The sequence below is a fragment of the Cheilinus undulatus genome, linkage group 6, assembly GCF_018320785.1.
Source record: "Cheilinus undulatus linkage group 6, ASM1832078v1, whole genome shotgun sequence".
NCBI lineage: Eukaryota > Metazoa > Chordata > Actinopteri > Labriformes > Labridae > Cheilinus > Cheilinus undulatus.
This window is the reverse complement of record NC_054870.1, coordinates 26,738,343-26,763,030: the sequence shown is the minus strand read 5'-3', so window position 1 is coordinate 26,763,030 and position 24,688 is coordinate 26,738,343. Positions and strand designations below refer to the sequence as shown.

General features: G+C 38.9%; 1 protein-coding gene across 1 annotated transcript; it reads right to left on the bottom strand.

Annotated features, from left to right (window-relative positions):
* Window positions 1–2,076: 2,076 nt before the first annotated feature.
* Window positions 2,077–24,678, bottom strand: desi2 (desumoylating isopeptidase 2). Its single transcript, XM_041789154.1, has 5 exons — window positions 23,927–24,678; window positions 11,345–11,417; window positions 11,067–11,160; window positions 9,241–9,382; window positions 2,077–2,936 (listed from the first exon to the last, which is right to left on the bottom strand). The coding sequence occupies exons 1-5, from the start codon at window positions 23,972–23,974 to the stop codon at window positions 2,661–2,663; spliced, it is 633 nt and encodes a 210-aa protein (XP_041645088.1). The 5' UTR covers window positions 23,975–24,678; the 3' UTR covers window positions 2,077–2,660.
* Window positions 24,679–24,688: the final 10 nt, after the last annotated feature.

The following is a 24,688-nucleotide window of genomic DNA, read 5'->3' as shown; positions in this document are numbered from 1 at the left end:
AAAAGTAATTAACATGATCCAAACCCTTTCGGGGTCTGTCAAATGATTTCCAAACATTTAAGACACTGGTGCTGGTCCTGTCTCTTCAAATGGCGTTTGGCAAACATGAGGCTGACTGTAGTTGTAGGCTTCAGGATGTCCCATCTGCTGTAAGAGGAAATATCAAAAGGCTGAAGTCCTGATGCACACACAGCATTTTGAGGCAAAGTCTGTAGATTCCTAACGCCACCTGCTGCTTTCAATATTTTACCAGCTCACCAGGTACAGTAGGTTAGAGAGGAAACTTTTACCAGCCACATGCCAAATGATACCAGCACTTTGCTAGAGGTAATTTCAGATACAGATATTGAGATATATGGAGAAAACCAGGGCTACTATTGCTGATTGTGGAGAGCAGTGCAGTGCTGTTAAAATGCCCACTATATCCTCCATAAGAAGCTCAGTCTGTTTTTTTTTAGAATGTCTGACATGAAGAAGACCCTTTAAGGCCAGAGATATACTTGCTGTTAACGACGGACATGCGAACATACAAAGGCAGCCACGTTGGCAGTGTACATGTGTGGAGAAGGCAGTGTGGAGGAAGAGAACAACAGTTAGGACACAATTGCAATCCAAGTCCACAATTCTCACCGTGTACGATGTGTTAATTTCACTGCAGAGACAGACATGTCTAACTAGGTGGGATGAATTTGGTTGTTTTGTTGATGCTTTAATCTGTTAAAAAAAAAATGAAAATAACATTGGTGTCACAGTTCAGTGACCATGCAAAGTGGCGACTTTCAGTCGAGTGAGTCCATGCCTGTTTGTATGAGTTTCATTTTTCATTCCATACATATCTGCAGAGGATACTCAAGTAAACACAAGATGCTCGTGCCTACAGAAAGGATAAGTGTTCAGTGAAGAAGTCCCTAAACCTAGTTAAATTTGCTTCCACAAGTCAATCGTGCAAACTGATGGGCAGCAAAAAGCCAGCACTTCATCAGGGTTGTCAAATGGGAACCCTGATTCGCTGGTGTTTTGTTCAGTTAATTCCACTATGTCCCCGGAGAGCTGAACAGTGATCTCCAGCGTCCCAGAGCCACCCCCCTTTATGCCAACATGGAGGAATTCTCTACCTTACCTACCCAACCACATGGCCAGTTATGATGGCATCTACAAACTAAAAATCACCAGTTACATACATGCCTTTTATATCATGAAAAAACACCACGTGTCTCTTGTACAAAGACAGGCTGAGTCAAGGGAAGTTGGGAGAGGAGCAAGGAAGTGGAGTCTAGTTGTAGTTGATGACTGGGCTCATGGTGGGCCTCCTTGAGGGTATGGTGCCCTCTGCGGCCACCCACATCTGATGGTACAATTGTACATTTTGGCAGTATTTAAGGTGGAAATATTTATATGAGCTCTAGATTTATACGTCCATATGTACAGCCGACATATCGGTTATAAATATCCGCAGAAATGTTCAAATCTGCCGATACTGATATCATGCAGATAATATTGTGTATCCCAAAACTTGGAGCATCATGTCCATGTGGAGGAAAATGGTGGAGAAACAAAGAGCAGACTGTGTGTTCTACTGGCCATCAGTCTGAGCTGATCTATGTCACTATTGATATTGATGTTAATATTATGTCAGTTCTGATCTCAGAGTTAAAATCATAGTTACCTCCTTGAGTGTTTCCATGTTTATAGTTTACATCCCAAACATCAGGTATTTGTACACAGCCTGAGCTCTCTAGTGTGCCCTCTAGAGGTATCCTCCAGTAACAGGCATGTTGTTTATAGGCAAGTATATTTACAAGATGGTCCATAATGCAGTTGGATGAATACACAAACTTAAGGTGAAACAGCAAGTATATCACTAACCCAAGGTGTGCTCACACTGCAGCAGAAAAACAGTCTTTTTCTGTTGCATTGGTTTGTTGCATTGTTGTGTGCAAAATATCTGCATTAGCATCATAGTGAAAGTTGCTAGCAGTAGAATGCTACATTTAAGAGACTTGAACTAAATTTTTATAGCAAACTTTGCAGACTAAAGAGGTACTGAATATTTTATGAAAAAAAAACCCAAGTGTATCAAAGTCTGAATTTATAAACATTATTTGTGTAGCAACAGCATTTGTATACTTTGGAGTTATTTACAAATAATATCCAACTTCAAATTTAACAAATAAAAAGGCCTTGGCTTTAGCTTTTCAGAGGTCATGCTCAAACTTATTCACTTAAAAAATAGCACCATCCACCAACTAACTGCTGGTAAAATGTGCTTGTGACTGTTAAATTTCACAAAATTGTAGAAAACTGTGATGGACAGACAACAGCTTTTGCTTCTTTTAGTACTGTGGATTGCCTGGTAAAACAGCGAAAGTGGTGTGTGGGGAACTTGTTTGGATTTGGGTGTGTTGTTAAAACCCAGAAGCCATGTTCACTGAGAGATGATCCTGTATCTGTCAGCAGCAAGAAGGAAAAAACTCCCGATCACTGCAGAGATCTTGCTGACTTTCTCCCCCAGAGCAGGCAGCGGTTTCAGTGCCATGCTTGAAGACACTGACAGGATTTTTCCTGTAGCAGGATGCTTCATTGGTGCAGGTGTTCTGTTACCTGATAGTCACTGTGACCAAAATTCCAGTCCCAAATTTTACCAGCAGACATTGCAGCTTTTACCGGCGGGGTTGATGTCTAGAATGCCGGGGGAAGGAGGTGGGGCTGGATGAGGACGAGGGCGAACAGGGTGACATGGATGCCAGAGAGGCAGTGGCGGCAGCGTCCTCCGCTTCCTCTAGATCTCCAGCTCCGTGCAGCTCCTGGCTGACGCTGGACTGTAAGGCGGCAGGAGTCAGCCACTCTTTGGGCAGGCAGCTCTGAAGGAACGGCACACAGGAGCTGAAGTAGGCCAGGCGGTTCACCCAGCGAGGGATCTCCCTGCCACACAGGATCTGAGGAAAGCAGTACAGTAAGAGACAGAGGTAAAATTCTGTTTATTTCGAGTTGATAAAATACCTGCATTAGTGTTCAAACATATACAATAATGACTTTACTTGACATCATTTGCCATTATTTAACTATCTTAATGGCATCAATATTTTTCATACAGTATTCTTTATAGTTTTCAGGAGCTGAATAATTCACCGCAGCAATGACTCCACCCATTGGTTTTTGAAGAGGCCTGATGAAGCCCAATGATGTCAGTCAACATAATGGAAATGAGTTCAATCCAGAAACAAGAGGTGGAGCTGAGGAGGGCCCAATGCCTCCTCATGGCTAGAAAACCCCCATATGGATAGATGCATTTATGACTATGTAAACTGAATACAATGCAATTAGTTAAGAAACAATTAATCCACAGTAGTCTGAATATGAGAGTGCAATAAGCTAGAGCTATAAAGGAGGAGGCTGGGGTGGTGGAGGTGAAGCTCTCCCATCAAAGTGGCGTGGTACATCAGCATCAGTGTAGGCAGGGATTAGCGGGAAGTACATCACATTTAAATGGACTGCTCTGTCGAGGGAAAGAGCTGTGATTGGCTGTGAGAGCTGGGGGGCGATACTTAGGAGCAGCTGACAATCAGCTGATCAAAGCTGAGCACGAACTAACACTTGGCTTCATATAGAGGATGCGACAAATGGACTCTCATAAATGTATTTGTAGTTGTGAGCTACACTAAGTGAATGACAAAATCAGGCTGCAATTTTTCAGATGAGTCCATCACAAAGATCATCACTTGAGAGTTTCACCCAACTGTGTCATGCAGTGCACAGGGAGACATGGCCGCCGACCACAGCCCGACCAGCTGCTCCTGACTGATTGGATGGATTCCCTGGCCTGTTTGATATTTTGGTTGTATGACTGCATATACTTGCAAGCAGGAGCAGAGCCACAAAATTTTCCAAATTTTGGGCCTTTTTTCCTTTGTAAACTGTTGGACGACATCTAATAAAATGATGAAAACAGCTGGAATGCCTTTTTGGTGTGCTTCCCCTATAAAAGTACATAAAAAGCAGGGACTAGGCATACCTGTGGATCTCCAGCTGATGTTTAATATTTTTTTTATTATTTAGCTGCTGGTTGTGTTTGCTGGTGATGCTGTTCATATGTGTGAGAGAGAAATGGGAGGAGCAGTTTTGTCACTGTTTGTAGCTATTTGAAGCATGAGAACAAGACAATAGATCTGTCTTGAAAGCCATGTGTGAGACTATTCAAAGAAAACTTTATCAACATTTGTTACAGTCCCTCCTAACTTTGCTCCTGCACATAGGTCAGACCGTACAGCGTGAGCACATAAAACATGTGTAATGGTTGTGTTTCATTAGTTATTCAGTCGCTCAGTGGGACCTGAGATTCCACAATGACTGTGAGAGAACCAGCTTAAAATCGCACTGTGCATGCCCAGCTTTCACACAGAGATTCTTTAAAGGCCATGGACACCCATACACCCATGTTTGTAATTGAGACCATGATTGGATAACACATTTTTGACCCCTCTTGGTCTAACCAGCCAGAGTAATTAAAAACACCTATGTGGGTGTCCAGGGCCTAACATGTTCTGTTGTTGTGTAATACTTGGACTGTAAAGCAGAATTATCAGAGACAGGGTAGAGGACAATGCGGGGAAGGATGTACTGTGTTTAGCCAAACTTATCCTGCAAGGTTACATATCAGAACATTGCAACATTAAAAGACAAGCAGCTTTCAAATGGACTTATTTGCTGGGAAAAGGATGAATGATATTTCTGTACCATTAATGAAACTTTAGCTATATACAAGACCTGTTAAAAGTAGAACAGTGTCAAATATCAAAAATTTCTAAGAAAGTAATCAGGGTATTTTGAAGTGTACATATAAATACATAACAGGAAAATACAAACTCCAGTTGTCATATAAGGAGAACTAAGTAAACAATAGTAAATTGTATTGTTTTCCTATTCTTTTTGTGGCTTTTCTAACCCTTAAACCCCCTTTCATTCCAATGTCCAACAGTATGTGCCTCTATCGCAGCAATTAATTCATTTACTGCAGTACACTGAGTACACTTGAGGATATCTGCTTGAGGGAAGACCTTTTTAAGTCTCTGGTGGATTTCTCTCTCCATTAACAGATGAGCCTGCAGGCACAGGCAGCAACACTGACAAAGTGAGCTCTAATTATAATTACTTGGCTCCATCAGCTCGATTACAGTATTACAGGATGAGTGGCTTCCAAGGAATTCAGTGTTTCCCAGTCAAGGCTCATCTTTTATCTTATATGTTCATCAAAGGTGCTGATCATTTAATTTTTAAAAATCATGAGGTGGAACAGGCAGTTGATGGCATACAGGTCTTAAAAAGCAGTTAATTATTTTCACTGGGTAAGTCAATATGGAGCCAACACATGTAGACTTTACTGATGTGACAAAAAATATGTAAAGATCTGCAAGAAGAATTATACCATTATTCAGAGAAAAGTGTGTTTTAAGATGATCAAACCAAGGTACTTTTGGATGCAAATCACTCCAACTTTCCCTAAATCAAGCCCATCAATAGCACAAGCAGTTTGTGGTACAATAGTGTGCCATTCCTGATGAAAATAACTGCCTAACATGCCAGATAAACAGACAAGATCTCCTTTGTTTCCTTTAACATTTAAAGGTTGTCTGAAACTTGCATTAGTTCAGTGTTGTTGCCACTTAGACAGTAAACTGTAATTATCAAACATGTTAAGGTCATGTCTCTTAAAGGTCTACTTTGGCAGGGACATGTGTGTACTGCACAAACACAAATGTTGCTGAAAACAGTTTTTATAACCTCAGCCAATTCTGCAATAACTACCACTTGGTGATGACCATCACTGCAGCCCTCCAACGAACTGGGCGTATGGCAGAGTGTCTAGACGGGAGCCTCTCCTCAGTGCAAAACACATGAAAGCTTGCCTGGCTTTCATGTGGAGTTTTTTGCAAACTCCAAATGTCCAATCAATTTAATTTACCACAGGTGGACTCCAGTTATGGTGCAGAAACATCTCAGCTAAGATCAATAGAAGTGGGCAGAACCTGAGTTAAATTTCAAGTGTTTTGCAAAGGATCTGAATACTTATGTCAATGTGATATTTCAGTTTTTTATTTTTAATAAATTTGCAAAAGTTTCTAAAATTGTAGTTTCACTTTGTCAGGATGGGCTACTGAGTGTGGATTAATGAAAATAAAAAAATGTTTTTTTTCAACTGTAGTATCAGGCTGCAAGATAAAACGTAAAAAGTGAAGGGGGTCTGAATACTTTCTGGATATACTGTACATTCATTTTGTCTGTGCTGTTTAGATTGCAAAAAATGCTTTAATGTTGAGCAAAAACTAATATGAAGATTGCTTTTGTGTTATCATGTGAATACAAACTACATTCATAGAGAGCTTTTATCAAAGTGCTTTTCATTTCAATTTTTTTCCCCCTGTTGGATCGTCCTGCATTGTAGTGCTGTCCTGACCCAAGGCAGAATTATGGGGTGGCCTTCTACATGATGACAGGAGAAGGTGGTGATCAAACCACCAACCTTCGTTCCTGCCTGAGTCACAGCTCCAACTGTCTGCCGTAGATGACCATTGGTCTTGGACAGATAATCTACTTATGTAACAAGTTGTTAACATTGTACAGTATGTGGATTTACTCATAAATAGTCCTGACGTAGGAGTCACACACACTGCACTTCTCCAGAGGATTATTTACTATGCTTGATCTTTAAAGTTGCAACAACCATCAACATTAACTTTTTACTGTCTTTTTAAATCAGCCTCATATCTCTGGGATGTTATAGTAAACAGGACAATGAACTCTTGAGGGCAAGAGTGCTGTGTGAAATCAGCTGTGGGTTTGTTCAACTGAATTCCAGGTATGAAATAGATGTTTGTATGTCTGTCAATTTTGCTAATTATAAGAAGGTTTTTATTCCCTCTGTAACTTAACTTAAAGTTGTTTAGTGCTAAGCTCATGGTGGATTATTGTTGGGTCTTTGTAAATAATATAGCATCAAAGAGATCAGTCTACAACTGGGGCCTTATTTATAAAACATTGCATAGGATCCATACTAAAAGTGTACGTGAGCCCAAAAGCTGAAAATGGCGTGCCAAAAAAAAAAATCAGATTTATAAAACCATATGTATGCACACTTGCAAACACTTTTCCATTTATAAATCACAGTCCACCTGGAAGATTACGCAGGTGGATTCATCCCACATCCTGCCCTCTACACACCCACATTTTACCATGAATGGTCAATGCAAAGTACCTCATGAATGTTTTTGTGTAAATAAACCTGCTGATCGACGGCATTTTACGCTCAATCACGGCAGAGACAACAAGCAAAAGGAATTTCACGGAGACGAAATCGAGGTGCTTGTGGGTGAGGTGGAGGTCAGAAAAATTATTTTATTTGGTGGTCACAGTAGTGGCATCACTAATAAAAGAAAAACGAGCGAGTGGAAGTACATCGTCACCGCTGTAAATAGTGTGAGTGCCACAGAGCGATCTGCAGTCTGTTCCCTACACTGCTGTGCATCAGGATGAGTGAGTCATGTGTTGACCCAGGCTGCCTTGCCACTAAATTTGTCAAAACCCTGTTTCAGGTACAAATAATTGATTGTATGCACATTTTTTTAGTTCACAAAGCAAATTCATTTTCACTCGGAGCCCTTAAAGCAACATAAGTGCAGTCAATTGCGCCAATTACATTTGGGAAACCGGACATTGCTGCAACTTGCCTTTTAGTGTTGGCCTGTTCATCCACAGTGTAAGGAAACCCAATGTATCGACTGGTCATGTTTATAATGCCATCCAAAACGGCATTATTGTAAATAAAAAGCTATTAATATTGTGCTGAGGGATGGCTGCGATATCCCAGACCTAAGGACAGAATTTAACGGTATTGTATCATACCCTTTAGACAGAAAATGTAAAATTATATATTGTTAATCATATCAAACACATACCTGTCAGCTAATTCACGCTGGAAGGAGCCGGTTACCATAAACCCCAGAGTGGTCAGCACCTGTATATGCACCGGGATGGCGTGGTTCTGGCGGGTGGTTCTAATACTGGGCCCAGTTCAGCACATAGATCCAAGAGCACTTCTCTAGGGAATCTAAATCGGCTTATTAGCCAGTCATCATCATGGGCCATTTGCGTGGCTACCAACAGTGCCAGCGCATCCATTGTGCAGCATTATGCACGAGTGTTACCACACTATTTACATGCTTACTCAGCAATTAGACTGATTCTTACACACCTTGTCACAATTAATACTAATCAATCAATGCTATCACCGCTCTATATCATTTGAAGATGAAAGTATGATATGTGAACATTGTGCATACAGTAGTAGGCCCAACAGCTCACTAAAGGAACACATCTATAATACTGCAGACTTGGGTGCTTATGATTACGCGGGCCTATAAGTCTGATATGTGATGACAAATGTATGAGATGAAACTGGCTTCAATTCACCACCTCACCATCTGCACCACAAGTTTCCCCCTTCTCCAAAATGTTCGTGCGCAAGGATCAAAGTTGACCTACCGGTGCGCACATTCTCCCACCAAGTTTATTTTTATAAATCACAACCTTTGCGTGTAAAGTGGCATACGCCACTTTCAAGCCCCGTTTTGTGTGTAAGCAAGCTTTATAAATGAGGCCCCTGCTCTTTTTGTAAAGTGAGGGTAAAGTCTGTTTTGAACTCCCACTACACATACAGAGATTGATTTATATTCAGATATGATTTGGCATTTATGTATTCATGTATATGAAATATTTTTGTTTTTAAAGTCTGTTTCTTATTGTGTATGATAGCTATGTTTGTTTTAGATGTGGGTTTGTGTATGAGCATGCATGTGTGTGTTTCTGCCAGCTGGCTCTGCGTGTCTGGACTGGTATCAGTGTGTCCTAATCCCCATCTCAGTGCAAGATACTAAGAGTAAGACTCCCTGCTCATTAGTCACACTAGGCTAAGCCAACTGAAAGCACATATTCATTTACACACACACACACACACACACACACACACACACCCCCACACACACACACACACACCCCCACACACACAAGCAGAGAAGTGCTCATGCTCCGAAAAGGAAATAAAATCAACACATTCTTTACAACTGGTAATATTTCTGTCAGGTAAGTTCAGCTGAAAAAGCAGAACTGTTGTATTGATCTTAAGTGTGCAAGTGTCCAAACTGGCTTCAAACTCAGCATGTATGAGTGTGTATCTGTGCGTCTACATACCTCTGACAGTGCAGAGGAGAAGTGGTTGCAGTTCTTGTGCATGAGGTGGTAGGCGTTTCCTTTGTACTCCTTCCCCATCTCCTCAACAATGCGCTCCACATCTTCCTCTGTGAAGTCGGTGCTGCCCAACACTATGGCTTCTCTGCAGAAACAAGGGGACAAGCATGTGGGGGTGGGTGTTACTGCACACTATTACTCACTGACCAAACAGCTTCCACTTGGTTGCAACAAGAGTTGAACAATTTGGCATTACTTATACATAAATTCTGTAATGGCAACACTATGGTTGCACAACTAATCCCAATTTCTCCATTACTGCTCTAAAGATGAGGACAAAAATATCAGCCCCCCTTTGAAAATTTCAGTTTTTCCCAAGTATTTCTAAAGTGCTGTTGAGCAGAGCAAGTGATTTTTAGCTTATTTTTTATCCTTCTCTTGCTTTGTTAGCACTAACTCTTCTTTTTCTCAAGTCTAAACTGATTTCCTTTGCTTTTGCCATGACGCTTTCTTCATTGACAGCTCATGCCCTTCATATGGTTTTATACTGTATGTAAATTGGGAGATAACCCTCAGTTTTAACTTACTTTTACAAGCTACGAGCATTACAAAGTTAAAACATATCATTAAACAACAGTGGTTTGTGCTTTGGCTCAACTTTAAACTGGAAGGGACACCTGATATCAAAAAACTCATTATGTGCTTTGAAATTAAACATCTATGTTTGCTGCTAGTTAACCTTTCAGGATGATAAAATAGCACTTTAATTTTGCTAAAGTGATGCATACTATTGACTATTAATATTATCTATCACTGCTCACACTATGTACTCTGATCCAGCAGATGTCAGTATACAAACGTAGGAATTTTATAACAAAGTAAATTAGGCATTTGTTATTTATACCCAGTGAACGTGTAAAATCTGAAATCAAAGTAGTTCATGTCAGTATATGAACCTCTGTTGCTTTCAGCTACAAAATACACATAGTAATTTTTATAATTCTGTTGCAGAAAAGACACAATGGTTTGTGAAAGTAAGTGGAAAAACTATGTGTGTATAATGTAACCAAAATGAAAAAAACAAAATCTTGCATTCCTACATCAAGAAACATTTTGAACTGGGTAAAAAATAATCCCTTTCTCTGATATTTAGGCATTTGTCCCAAATGATCCATACTCATAGTCTAGTGGCCCACATGGAGACAGCCAGTGTGTCTGTGTGTGTGCTGAGCAGAGTCTGTCTGAGCCACAGGGCAGATCAACTAGAGCAGAAGTAATACACAGCAGCATAGCAGCTCTGGGTAGACTAACACACATACAGAGACAGAGAAACACAGACCCTGGGCTGATTGTGGGAGTCCTACAAAATATTGAACTGACTGGGAGCCCTGATGTCTCACCGTCATAACAGACTCTAATACAGCTGCAGTGAAAATCAGATACAATGCACTCATTTATATATATAATTTATTTATGCAGCTGCGTTTTGCCCTCAGTTTCACTCTTCTTCCATTTCAAGATCAGACATTTTCCCCTTAATCACCTCTCTTGCTCTCTGTTCTAACACAAGTCAGCTGCTACAAACCATGAGGAATAAAGTGTGAAATCACAGAAATGTTTGTCACATGCTTTACACTTACTGCTCTCTTTAGATGTAGATTATTTGTAAATCTGTTACAGTAGCAGTAACCAGCAGGCCTCATTACAGCTCATAATGACTGCCTGGCTGGCTGGACAGATAATAAATGATTTGCAGACAAGGTGGCTGTCAGATAAGGGTTATTTGACTCTTAAGCACAAACATGTAGGATCAATTGTCCATCACTTACTTGAACTTAAAGGTCTCTCCAAGTTCTGTTGCTTCACCTGGTGTGATCTCAAAGATCCCTGAGAATGGGTACGGGTGTCCGCCATAGGCAAACTCTAAAAACAAAACAAAACAAAACAAAAAACCCACACACAAAAAGTGTGAGAACCAAATTTTCTCCTCGCCAACTAATCACTTTCAACACTTTAGGGCAGCCAAACAAGGCCTCCTTTCTGTAACAACATCCATAGATGGTTAGCCAACAGATATATGTGGTGTCATATTTCTGAGTAATCTTACCTCGTCCATAGATCTCAATTCCTGAGTGAAAAACACCAATGCCCAGAGAGCTGGTAAACTCATTGATCCAATACTGGGGACAAAAAAAGACACAAACATTTATTATTGGCACAATTTTTTAAAATCATGCATGACAGTTAATAGAAAAGTTACCCTGGTATGTGCCAGGGTTGTCATGATACCACACATTCAAACTTTGATTCGATCCTTGTAAAAATTCAATGATACTAGATTCAATATCATGGCAGCAAATTCCTAGATGCCTAATACTGGATGGGTGATTTCTTGTTTTTAATTGTGAATTGTGAATTCTAGTGTACAAAGTAAAGACTGCAGTTCTAATTTCTGATCTTTTCCTTGTCTGACCTGCTAATACCAATTTTAGCTGATATGAATACATTTTTAAAAAATATTACTAGGGATGGAACCAATCTGATCCAATATTGGTATCAGGTCCGATATGGAGGTAATTAATAGATCGGATATCTGACTAATGGCGCCGATCCAAGTGACCGTTCCAAATCCATCCTACAGTTTGCAGTAGACCATGAACGCACCGCAGTCTAACATGAGACAGTCTGTGTGTAACTGAGCTAGTTCTAGTTAGGATGTTCTTAGCGGTATAATTACCTAGTCAATTAAACACAAATCTATATTTAGAATAGTCAAAACTAGTCTAAAGATGAGAGAACACAAAGAAGAGTGGGTGTGACGTTAGCCTGATATACTCTCTACAGCGTGGCTAACACTGAAAGCTAGCGCCGCCCGACTTCATTCCTCTTTGCAGATTAATATCGTGCTTTGATATTTGGCCTCTTTTCACTTTTGGTGACTAGTCATACGTGAGCTTAACCCTCGACAGCCCACATTACACTTTATTTCCATTTACTACTTAGGAAAACTGTCATACCGCATTCTTCCTACTATACGCTAACAGATTAGCCACCGCCGACCTTCTCATTGTTTACACCCTGTGAAGGGTCAGAGAGGAAGGCTGTGGCCATTAACTGAAGCTACAGTGATCTCTAGTGGCGGGAGGTTCATTACAGTTTAACAAAGCACTATAGACAAGGATTTCGTGTTCATAAAAAAATGATAGTAGTTTAACCTACTTGAGTTATGCTATTTAGGGTAAGCATTGTTGTTTATAACTTAAACTCAGTTGTTTTTTTTTTGGATAATGCTGATGTTTATTTTTTAGTAGTAGTTCAAATAAATTGTTTGGAATACATTTAAATTCAATTCATTTTTGTAATTTTTTTGCTTTTTAATAAGAGGAGCTGGGTGGTTTACTACAGCCTCATGTAACCTCACACATTAAACCAACAACAACAACAATAATAATAGTAAAGAAAAAGAAAAAAAAGTGTATATATATATATATATATATATATATATATATAAATATATATATATATATCTATATATATAGATATATATATATATATATTTATATATATATCGGAATCAGTGTCGGTACTGGCACATATTTATCGGTGGATCGGTGCATTCCTAAATATTACAGACAAAAGAAAATAATATACTAAAATAATAATATACTAAATAATATACTTCTTTGTACCTTGTCTTTAATGTGTTTTCAATGTTATGTTCATAATATAACCCTGGTAAATTCACTGTTTATTAAATGAAAATCAAAACTGCACCAGGTCATATGACCATCTCTTCTGAACTCAAATTGACCCCTCAATATAAGGGGCAACTTGGCAAATCATCACCCTGAAAAGATTCACAAAGATGTGAGGACAGGAATACAGCCAGGCCAAAAGACTCTTAAGGAAGGGCTCAACAGATCACAAGGTGTATCAGTAAATATATTGCCAAAGACCTACACCTATTTTCAGTGGTTGACAATGAAGGTTTTAAAAGGTCAGTAAACATCCTAGAGCCAAAGTATGAGTATATATTTTTAAGCCTAATGCACACCTATGACACTATTTTGCATGCCGTAATATTCAAAGGGCAACTGTTGTTTAATAAATGCCGATATCTTTTATTTTTCAAAGACAATTACAAATAATTAAGTCTTTAAGATAACATCTTCCATTGATGATATAATACCAATAATACTGGTACTGTAATGTCACCAAATATTGATTGGTCAGATCAGTTCTCAGACCTGGCACAATCCTGTCAAACTGGAGCTTTATAATATGGATCTGCCTGATAACAGTCTGGCCAATCCATCTTCTCTGCAAGGTTAATACCATAAATTATTTACTTCTTTTCAACCATCATAAGAGCAATAAACAAGCAATTCTTCTGCTGTTGGGATTTTGTCCTTCCTGTTGTGTTCTTTCCTTGTGTTTTGATGCTTTGTCTTAATTGTAACTCTGTCTAATGTTAAAGCACTTTGTAACCCTCTGTTTTTAAAAGGTGCTATATAAATAAAGTAATTATTATTATTATCTCTTTGAAATGCAAGTATTTTTTGTATATAAAATATCTAAGGATAGAGAAAGAATTGGATAATTTACCACATTATTTTCAAACAGACAAACAGATTTGATTGGTTTGGTTAGCCAAGCAGCTTACTTTTTATTTTGTATTGATAAAATGCTTTATGTATGTAATCATAATAATAATATGGCTCAACTAACGTGGTTGAAGCTCTTCAAAACATCACAACATTATTAGAGATAATGACCTTGTTTGACTCACACAAGCCTTGCTAAGCCAAAATCTGTGGTGCTAACTTTATCCCTGAATCATTAAATAAGTTACAGCCTGATCGTGTTTTTCTCTGGCTCTCCTATTCTCTTATTCTTCTCTTATTGTACTGGACGATTGCATCACTCAGGAGGAGAATCCCAAATGATCCTCTGATGTTTACACAAGATCTCACTCAGAGACTAGAAAGACAAGCCCACATACAAACATAAGAAAGGGCACACACAAAATCAATAATTTCAGCAGTGATCTCACATTTCTGTTCATCTCTTATGTCATTTGTCTGTTAAACATCCTGAGGCTAAAGGGTGATTGGCTGGGCTGTTGCTAGGCAGAGTCCACTGGTGTGAAAGCAACCTTAAATCATAGACAATGGAGCAGGGGAATGCTGTAGAGAGCTTCATTTGACATCTGGGGATTCTGATATATAACTTTGTGAATCCACAAGTATTAGGGTACATTTTACTGTCCGTGATTACTGAGAATATTCAACATGAGCCGAGTTTGGTTTGGCTGTGTTTCTGTACAAGCTGCATATTTTGAGACTTTTTATAATTGAAAACAAGAATTAACCTAACAATGGTAGCCTCCAACTCCTGTCTTTGTTGCTGATGTATTTTAACAGTTATTGACACTGATAAAATTTAATATCATACAAAGGTTTAAATGCAAGTATTGGGACTACCTTTGTTCACTAAAGTAGGGATTTTGTCACAACAAAGAAACCTCATCTCTCTCTGTGGGTGTCATGAACTGTTATAGACAGACTGAAACTTCAGCGAGCTATTTAAAAACGATTCTCTTCCTCCACAGTGTTATGCAAATACTGCATGTAGCTGCGCATATGTAGGCTATCTCTGCAAAACATCTGCATTGCAGATTCTTTACACTGTCAGTAAGAGAGTTGAAAAAGTGATGAAGGCAGGGCACTATATTGCTCTTTGGCTGTTTTAATACAGAGTAGGTATGAAAAAAAGTACCCTATTCTTGCACATTATATTAAATAATAAAACACTCAAAGGCATTCATGTTTATGATGTAAGTAATGCTGGAAGAAAGAGTCAAATTTCTGACTTGAAAGAAATATGAGATGTTAAATGTGAAGTGGAGCATTACCACAGTTAGCAGTAAAGTAAGAAGACTGATCAGGTGACTTCGGATGACTAGTTGCAGATACTGACAGGCATTAAATGCAGTCAACAGTGCTGAATGTGGGAACATTCAGACATAAACATTGACTTTCATAATTGCTAGCTGACTTGTGCCTCTTGCAGGAGAAGCACAAAGATTTAAGAAAGTGCTTTATCGAGTGTAAAATTCACACAAACTCTATGGTGTAGGATAAGCCATCAACATGTGTAAGTTAGGCAAAATACTAGTGTACAGGTAACTCCACTGCAAGATATATAAGCTCTATAACATGTCAGCATTTACTTTGACTACAAAAACCTGAATCCTGTAATGGGGATGCAAAGCTGTAACAACAGTAAAAAAAATCCATATTAGCCCTGCTGCCAGACATGAGCTGATGTGCAAATAATAGTAATACTGGCATCTAGCACACCTATCAGATTTATAGACTTGTTTTTTTGTTTTTCTTTTGATTAGGCAGAAAATATCACTTGTTGGACAAATCCTGATCTGTTTCTTAAGGTCAAAAAAGAAAAAAAAAATACTGCTGAAAACTGAAAAAGAAAATCTTAGATTTACAGGAAAAAGTCCCAGAGAATATCAGAAAACTACAGAAAACTCCCCAAAATTAGAAGAAATTACTTAAAATTTCATGAAAAAGGGAGGGAAAATCAAAGATTTCACAAAAATTAAAATTAAAATTCCTCAATAATTCAGGAAAAATCTTTCAACAACTTTTTTGTTTCCTTTCTGCTGTTACAACAAAGGAAAATAAATGAACAAATACAGGAAATAAAAGAAATATAAAAATAAAAGCACTTCATAGACTTTTTGACAATGTTCTTTTTTCCCAGAACACATTCGCAACTCACTGGAAACAGCTTTGTGACTCACTTTTGGGTCCCGACCCCCCAGTTGAGAACCAGTGTACTAGGACTACCACGTACAGATTTCATTTTTATTCTTAACCAAAGTGGCTATGAAAAAGAGAAAGCATTGTTTAAATTGAACAAATCGACTGGAATCTTTGTGCAGGAGTTTGCCTCCAGTTTTTGTTTATTTAAAACTAGAGTTTACCAGATACTGTGGGGCCAAAAATTTCTACTGTCATTGCTATGGTATGAAAACAGGGGATACTGTTTGTCTTTTCCTGGAATTATTAAAATTCTGGTGTCACAAGAATCCTGCAGTACATAATTTGACACAGGATCACACATGCAATGATGATAATCCTTGATAGAAATCTCTCAATTTAACAACGTAAACAAATTCACTTAGTAAGTTACATAATTATCTGGATTGCTGAGTCAGGAAATTTTCTAGCAATCTTGCAATTTTGCAGTTCACTTCAATGCCTCCCACTGCAGAGTTTGTGGTTTTCCTGACCTACAAATGGTTGAAATTATGCACCAAAAAAAGCAGAAGGAAGAATCCTTTTTCAGAGCTTCTCTGTTAAGAAAAAAATAATTCAGACAAAGTTAACAATGCCTGTAATCTTACAGGATCAACACCAAAACTATAAAAGCTAAAAACTATTATCTCTTACATTTCTACTGACAGGAGTTTGTTGTGGAGGAGGAATTTCTGAAATAATCAAATCACATATAAGAATAAATACGTATTTTTCTCTAATCACAGGAACAATAGTCATCTGTGTATTAAACAGCTGGACTGCCTGATCCCGATTGGCTGCAAAAAAGTTCTGAAACAAAGACCATAATCTTTCCCCCACTGCTTCAATGCTCAATCCAGGGATTTTTCAAGGAAGCAAAAAGATTTAGGAGGCTGCGGTCCAGAAAACTCAAAATTCTACAAATCCAAAACAGCATATGAGTTTAAGATAAAAAAGAAAAACTTAAACTCTGCAGTCTTAATCCCACAGACAGATGTTCACACACAGTTGCAAAAAAGCAGTCTCTGGGTGAGTCTGTCCATGTGTGTATGACAGAGAGAGAGAATGTTTAAGGTAAGCTAATCTGCTAGTTTAGTACGTTGCTCCCCCACCTCTGTACTGAATAAGACTCTTATCTCAGCCTTCATTACTTGAGAGCTTGTTAAACCTCCCTCCTCCTCCTCTACACAGAGAAGAGCCTGACCGTGTGTCTCTGTGTAAAAGTGCACAACAGTAATTTTGTTTGATTGTAGAGGAGCTAAAATCAGACAGGGAGAGGAAAGAAAGAGAAAGATGTACAAAATAATTTGGCTGATGTAGTTAGCAGCAATATTTCCCACACCATGCTGCAACAGCTCTGCATGCTTCTAATTCAAACATATCACTGATAAAAAAGTACTCAAAATGTTTATTTATTGAGGGACAAAAATGGTGAAAAAAGGCCTACATGATATGAGAATAAGAAATTGAAAATATACCTGTAGGGATTTAGTCCTACCTCACAGAGCAGCAAATAATCAATAAAAATATGGACAATTTGAAACAGCTCGACAAAAAATAATCATACAATACTCTTTTCACCAGTAGAGTGCAGACAAGACAGTTAAAAGTGTGCAAATATTGTAAGAGACCTGATTAAGCATGCTGTATGATGAGAACTGAAATAAGGGTGTAGGTGGCCTAGTGGTTTGAGGCGTGCCCCATGTACTTGGCTGGCCCAGGCTCAAATCCAGCCTGTTGCACTTTCCCACATGTCTCTCCCCAGCTCACTCATCCCTGTTTCTGATTCTGTCCACTGGCTCCTCTACCAATAATAGAATAAAAAGCCCAAAAATAAATCTTTATAAAAAGAGAACTGAAGTTGTGTGGTGAGATGAATGCATTAGTCCGACCATACTTTTAGGTGAAAAAAATCAGCCCCTTGTAATGATTTTAATGCAAAATCTCATGCTGCTTAAAAACTAGTATTTATATTTGAAAAAGCTGGGATCAGAGGATACCTTACCCTGAGATGCTGTATTTCTCAAACAACTACATCAGTTATGAAAAACAAATAGTTTTAAATGAATCTATAAATCAATAATTAACAAATGTGCACTGAAGCTCCATTACTGTGAAGCTGTAACAGACATGAGCCAGACTACCAAGACTGAGTGACTGAAATGCTGTAGCAACAAGCCAAATGTTTTGCAAAGTTCACCAAAAAACACAATCCAAGCTGATTATTTACTCCAGTCAGTGTCTACTGATTTTCCCACAACAAAGATCACTGGGCTAGATGCAGAGAAGCCCCAGAAGTACCTCTGCAACTCTACACACTCCTATCTTGTGTCTCCCCCCTGTCCGAGCACCAGCACAGTGTAAACTAGACGGAAGAAAAACTGGATTGATGAATTGATCCAGAGATGCAGCCACACCGATACTCTGACAAGCAGACACAGTTAAACCTATTAACCTGATACGTTCTCTCACACAAAACACATACACAGAGCAGCCCTCAGTGCTGTCTGACAGGCAGACAGGCGGTGTGCAGATAATGCTCTCATTAGAGAGTGCACTAAGGCACTCAGAGCTGGACAGGAAATCCACTTAGCAGAGATGGGAGCAGGACAGCCTGGGGAAGCGAAGAGAGAAAAGGGGGGTGTGGAGGGATGACAGTGAGTTAGAGGAGAGGGGATCTGCATTCTGATGTCTGTATGGTTATGTGTGAATGTCATGTGACAACATCGATCCTCACACAGAGATAGTTTGTCTTTTCATTCAGTGTGTCTTAACCTCAGCTCTAATCTGATCTTCACAGTTTACAAGCTTCCATTTAGACAGCAAGTCACTCAACTGATGCTTCATCCATTAAAACTGAGTATTGTCAATAGAAATAGACTGCTTTTTGAGCTGAAATTAGCACAAAGCAATGCTAAATCTGTCTGTCCATTAACCGCATTTTCCATTATGTGTTAGCATCAAGCTAACAAACTCAGAAGTACCTCCCAGTCCATGTCTATATTTTTTGCTCATAATGTTACGGAATAACTTGGTATTCAGAGCAATTTAGATGGAGAAGACCATTTTACTAGAAGTTGCAAAATCCAGCTTGACAGGAGACTGATGAAATTTCTGAGCAGTCTAACAAGACTTTGAAGGTATATCATTCATTTAGGACTTCTCTATTTTCATATCCTTGTGTCAACCTCTTCACAACTACTAAGAGCAAAACTTTGTTTTTAAGTTGAAGACTTATAGAGTACTTGAGAGTTAAAAAACTTGGTGGCAAAGTATGAGCTAATGATTAAAAAAGATATTTCAATGTTTTCAGGGTATCTGAATCTGAAATGAACTGTTATGAATCATTATTATTATTGTCATTATTATTATTTGACCGACCAGTCAACCAGTGTTCCAGTTGGGGTAGTCAGTCAAAAAAGTCCTGATTTTCAACTAACTTTTAGAAGCACATGCTGTTTTCAATTTCTTTTAAATACGTGTATTCTAGCATTACCAGGCATAAGAGAGGAAATTATCTCTATCAATGCTAGGCAAGAGGCCAGTATTTCTTATCATCACACTGAATGAGGGGAAAAGGTACCCAACTATTGTACTCAAATAAAAGTAAAAATACTCAGGTAAATGTAAAATGTATTTAAAGTGTACTTTAATTATCAAATATTGAGTAGCTACTGAGGAGTTGTACAGTAAAACAACGTTTCCTTATTGGCAACAAGAGCTCAGACCTCCAACCAGGCTGGTCAGGTAAAGTCACACCTCTATAATAAAGTAAAACACAGAAAGTTGGCAGTGTTAGTTAAACTCATACATAGTAAAATTTTAAATTCTAAAAGTGTCTATGTTGGTCCACACTAACCTGACACGCCAGATGAATTTTGTTTCACACATCCATCTGGTAAACCTCTCATAGACAGCGTTTGGGAAAGGGCAGAGCCTTTGAAAGAAAACTCGGAGCGTGATTGGATGAACGTTCTGTCACATCTGTACAGGCCAATCAGAGCAACAAAACACATGATGTAGCCGCTACTGAGCTGCGCCCCTACCGAACGAGTAAACTCAAAATAGAACAGCATAACATGGACCATGGCGACTGTAGACATCAGTACACAACTTTTGTCGTTTTTGAAAAAAACAACTCAGTGCTGTTCTTTGTTCTTCTTTTAACAAAAATGTTGTCAAGTTCTGATAAAACTGGCGCTTTAGCAGCATCTCTTCCACCACAATTGCACCTGCTTCTTGTTGCTACTTGCTTACGTCATGACTCTGCCACGCCTGAAAGTACTGCCCCTCGTCCCTGATTGGTCCTGTCACTTTCTAACCGGGCCCAAACGGTTCAGACGGGAGCTTTGCAAGATGGATTTGCCAGTGAGAAACACAAAAAACGGGCGTATCCATCTGCTTTGCAAGGTTAGGTCTACACTACATATGGTTAAACTACATGTTTGAAAGTGTTAAATATTTTACGATATGCCAAAAGGTGCAGTAATTTTTGAAAATGTTTGGCAAGGTGGTTCTCCTCTGGCAAGAACAAAGCAGAGGATCAACCTTATGCAAGGTAAAGCAAACTGATGAAGAATATGCACTATACAACCTTAAGGAGCACCCACAGTCACATGTGGGAACTCAGTGGACAACTTCACCCATGGTACAGATGTGTCTCACATCAAAAACAACAACAATCCATCAGAAACATGGGCAAAAGAACCTCAGCGTGAATCACTGCACAACAGGCAACATCCAACACAACTGAACACGCTTATGTTGGTGATGGGTCAACACTGTCAAATCACTAACACTGAAGACCATGTCACTCAGAATGGAGTTATAATTACACTTTGGGAGTAAAAATTGACTCTTAGATTTTTAACCCTGACATATCAACACTGCTATGTGCTACTGTGTAGTCAACAGAGGTGGAAAAGTACAAGAGTAAAGTACTCAAGTAAAAATACAGTTACTCTGGTTAAAACTTACTTAAGCAGAGGAAAAATGCTGATTTCAAAATGTTCAAAAAGGTACAAGTACCAACCAACCCCACTTAATTACAGTAATCGCAGCAAATGTATTTTGTTACTTTACACCCACGCAAACTAATAATTTAAACCTTGTCAATAATGAGTCACAGGCCGGAATGAGCCAGTCTACAAACTGTCTGTCTGTCAGAATGTAACTCATTATATCATATCTAAAATTCAGACAACATTCAGCTTTAATCCCCAGCAGTCAGTTAGCTCTCCTACAGCACTCAGGTCACAATCAATACAAAGAGGAAGTGTTTAAAGTGGAGAGGTAAATGAATGGACCCAAGGATCACATTTTTCAATGACACAAGAACATGGCTGTAAACGGGCCAAAATCTTGTTCTCACAGCCCACACTCACACACACAAAAGTAAAACCACCAAAAATATGCATGTGTGTGTGAGTCTGTCTGCACAAGTGGGAACCACAAAATTATTTTAAGTAAAATGTTTATACTTATCCTGTCTCTCATTAACGGGCGATATAAAGTTAAACCTCAATGTGACAACTGTGGCATCAATTAAGGAGAGAAGTGCAGATTACAAGTGAGTAAGTGGGTGTGTGTTTCAGATCTGTAGCTTTAGTAAGTCTTTGGTGTGTGAAAGTGTGCCAAGGCCCCTGCAGCCGTTCACATGAATGGAAGTGTGACAGAGATAAAAGCCACTCGGGCTTCACGAGTTGAAAATAATGTAGACCGCAAGTCAAGTGAAAGACATCAGGGAGGGAAGGAAAGAAGAGAGGGAAGAGAAAGAGCAGAGGTGAGGAGATGAGGAAAGGATAGAAGATAACAAGGCAGGGGAGGGAGATCAGGAGGGACATAAAGAAGAGCTAAACAAAGTGAAACAAATACAGTATTGCAGGATAAGGAGTTGGACAGATGAAGGTCAAGTCCATCTTTCACAGTGAGTCGTGTTAGTGTAGATGATATACACCACTTTATTCCTTTAAAAAATTAAGCCTGTAGCTCTCAATCCCCAGCCTCCAACCATCCCAACTCAGGGTCGTAATAAAATACAGACTGCCAGCTAAACTGGAATACAACAGAAATAGGTTATTACCATAAAAAAAGAAAGTTTTGTCTATGACTGCATTAATATTATCTTCTCCCTGAGCCAAGAAAACAATTTTTCCTTAAGTCTAATGGAAATTTGCAGGGCAAAGTGGATTAAAACAGACACAAATATAACAGGATGTCTGAAAAATAACACAAAACAGACTGATAACATGCAAGCAGTGGTGGCTCATGTTAGCATTGTCACTAGGGATGCACGATATTGCCAACTTCATATCATGACTGGTAAATATTGTTAAGAAGTTTACTTTATTGGCAAAAATAAAAATGTCTAATAAATATGCTGTTCGTATCTACTTTTATCAGATGTAAATATCAACAGTATGTATGAATAAGTTTGGAGTTTTAGGCCTGACCAATAAATCTATATCAGATGAAGTCTTCTCTTTTTGTTGAGCCTCCCTTCTACAACTTTTATGGGTATATTTAAGGACTAAAATTTGTTTGATTTTTTTCATCCTTAGGCATTAAAGTGTGTTTCAGGACTTTAGCTTTAGGTCTGAAATACATATTCAAGTATCTGAATCAGCTAAAATTAATTTGTAAACACTGGCATATCGGAAAATTGGCCAAAATCTGATGTGCATCCCTAATTGACAGCTATCTTTCAAAGCAACGCTTATTGAATAGGGATACACTACCAGTGCTGATGAGAAGCCTGAGTACTTGTACTTATTAAAACTTTCCAATATTGTACTTGAAATCACTCACATCATTGATGAATGATGTGGAAAAAATAGGGGTATTGGTGCATAGTAAGAGTCTTGAAATTAATCAAAATTTTCACAAATTTTGCCGAGTTAATTTTTCCTGCTTATGTCTGTTTTATAGGGCCAACCAACAAAACAATCCCATTGTAAACTCTATCTTTCTGTCCTTAGGGACATCACATCAATCAATGATTCATCAACAAGTCAGTCAACCCCCCCCCCACACCCCCCCCCCCCACACACACACACACACACACACACACTGAGTCACCCCTACATGATGACAACACAGTGACTCAAATTCTGCCTCATTCCAATACAAAGACATTTCCCCTCTGGTTAGAATACGGATTACCTGTTTGCTATAACATCCACTCATTGTTTGGAGTACCAGGTTATTCCCAGGTTGTTTTTTGAGTTACTCTATAAAAAACCACGAGTATTCATTCTAAGAATGACACATTGATATGACAAAGAAAGGAAATGCATGGGGCTTGGCTCATTGTGTTGTTTTACTGACCACATGTTTTGGCAATATCAGCTTAGAAAGTACAGTGAAGACCATTTTGCTCCACTCCTGATATGGAAACCAAACACTGGTGAATATGTCCCATATGTGAGCTAATGTGTTCTTATGCGTCAGCCTCTGGTTTAAGCATATTTATTTAGTCTTTACTGGTTTCTTACTTTGTTGAAAACTGTTGTTTACAATAATATAAGTGATTCCGTCTAGTCCCATGGCACGTTTTGCAGAAACTCGAAATGAGAAAAACAAGAGTCACTCCTAGACGTTATACTGTGATAAAATCGGTTGTGTTGTTTTAGATGTATTGCGAATTGAAGAGAGGTTTTAAAATTTAATATTTAGCCTTTGACTTTAAGGTTTGAATGTGTACCAATACTAATTCAGAAACAAATGGCCTTTTTATCTAGTGTTTTTCCTCGATGTGTCATTGTTGACAAAGCATGCTCAATAAACGACTGAACGTTAGTCCTAAGGTAAAGTGGCTCATAAGTGACACATCTAATCGTTTTAGCTTTGCAGCCTACCTTTCTACTCACCATATCATAAACGTTCAGGATGATCGGTTCGTTTGCCATCACTGGCATCAGGATGTTCTCCCCCTAGTCCCTTCTTCTCTGCGGGTCTTCGTCCTCCACGTTCCCCTTCCTTCGATGCGAGATCCACCAAACTCTCACCGTCCTCCAAAAATAGACCTTACCCCTCCCCTTATTCCGGGCACTTTCACGATAGATGATCAGCTTGATAACTTAATTTCACAACTCGGTGTAAAAATGCAGGAGTTCCAAGGTTATTTTTACCGTCCAACATCTGACTGGCTTTGTCCAAATCCTCCCCCCGTCTCAGAGCAGCGGCAGCAGCGGTGCACAGATGAGCCCACTCGCTTGTCAAAACGGACTGACTTGCTAAACCCGCTCAGCTACCGAGGTCGAATAGAAAAAAGGGACTTTACAAGGGAAATTTTCTCCTAAAGAAGTCGTTTTGGCATCCAAAACAGCAGTATCATTTTCCCGTACACTCATCGCGCAAAAAGTCATGATAATGACGGAAAAGAGGCAATATTTTCTAAGAAGCAATGACTTGCTGCTGCTTTATTGGTAAGCTAACGGTAGCGCTACAACAGGCAGGCAGGATGCGACCGCTGGGAGAAAATTGGACGGTTTGTGTGGGCGAGCAGTATGAACGATGAATCAACACTCGATTAATAGGCTTCGGTGCGCTGTGCATTATAGGTAGTGTAGTTCTAAGATAGAAATTTCCCCAAACACGGCTTCCTACACCGAAAACTAAACCAAATAATT

Coding starts and splice junctions, on each gene's coding strand:
- desi2 (XM_041789154.1), bottom strand. CDS start 23,974: ATGCCAGTGATGGCAAACGAACCGATCATCCTGAACGTTTATGATATG. Junction 9,383..11,066: donor GGAGAGACCTTTAAGTTCAA/GTAAGTGATGGA, acceptor TTGTTTCTGCAG/AGAAGCCATAGTGTTGGGCA. Junction 2,937..9,240: donor TCTCCTCTGCACTGTCAGAG/GTATGTAGACGC, acceptor TGCTTTCCTCAG/ATCCTGTGTGGCAGGGAGAT.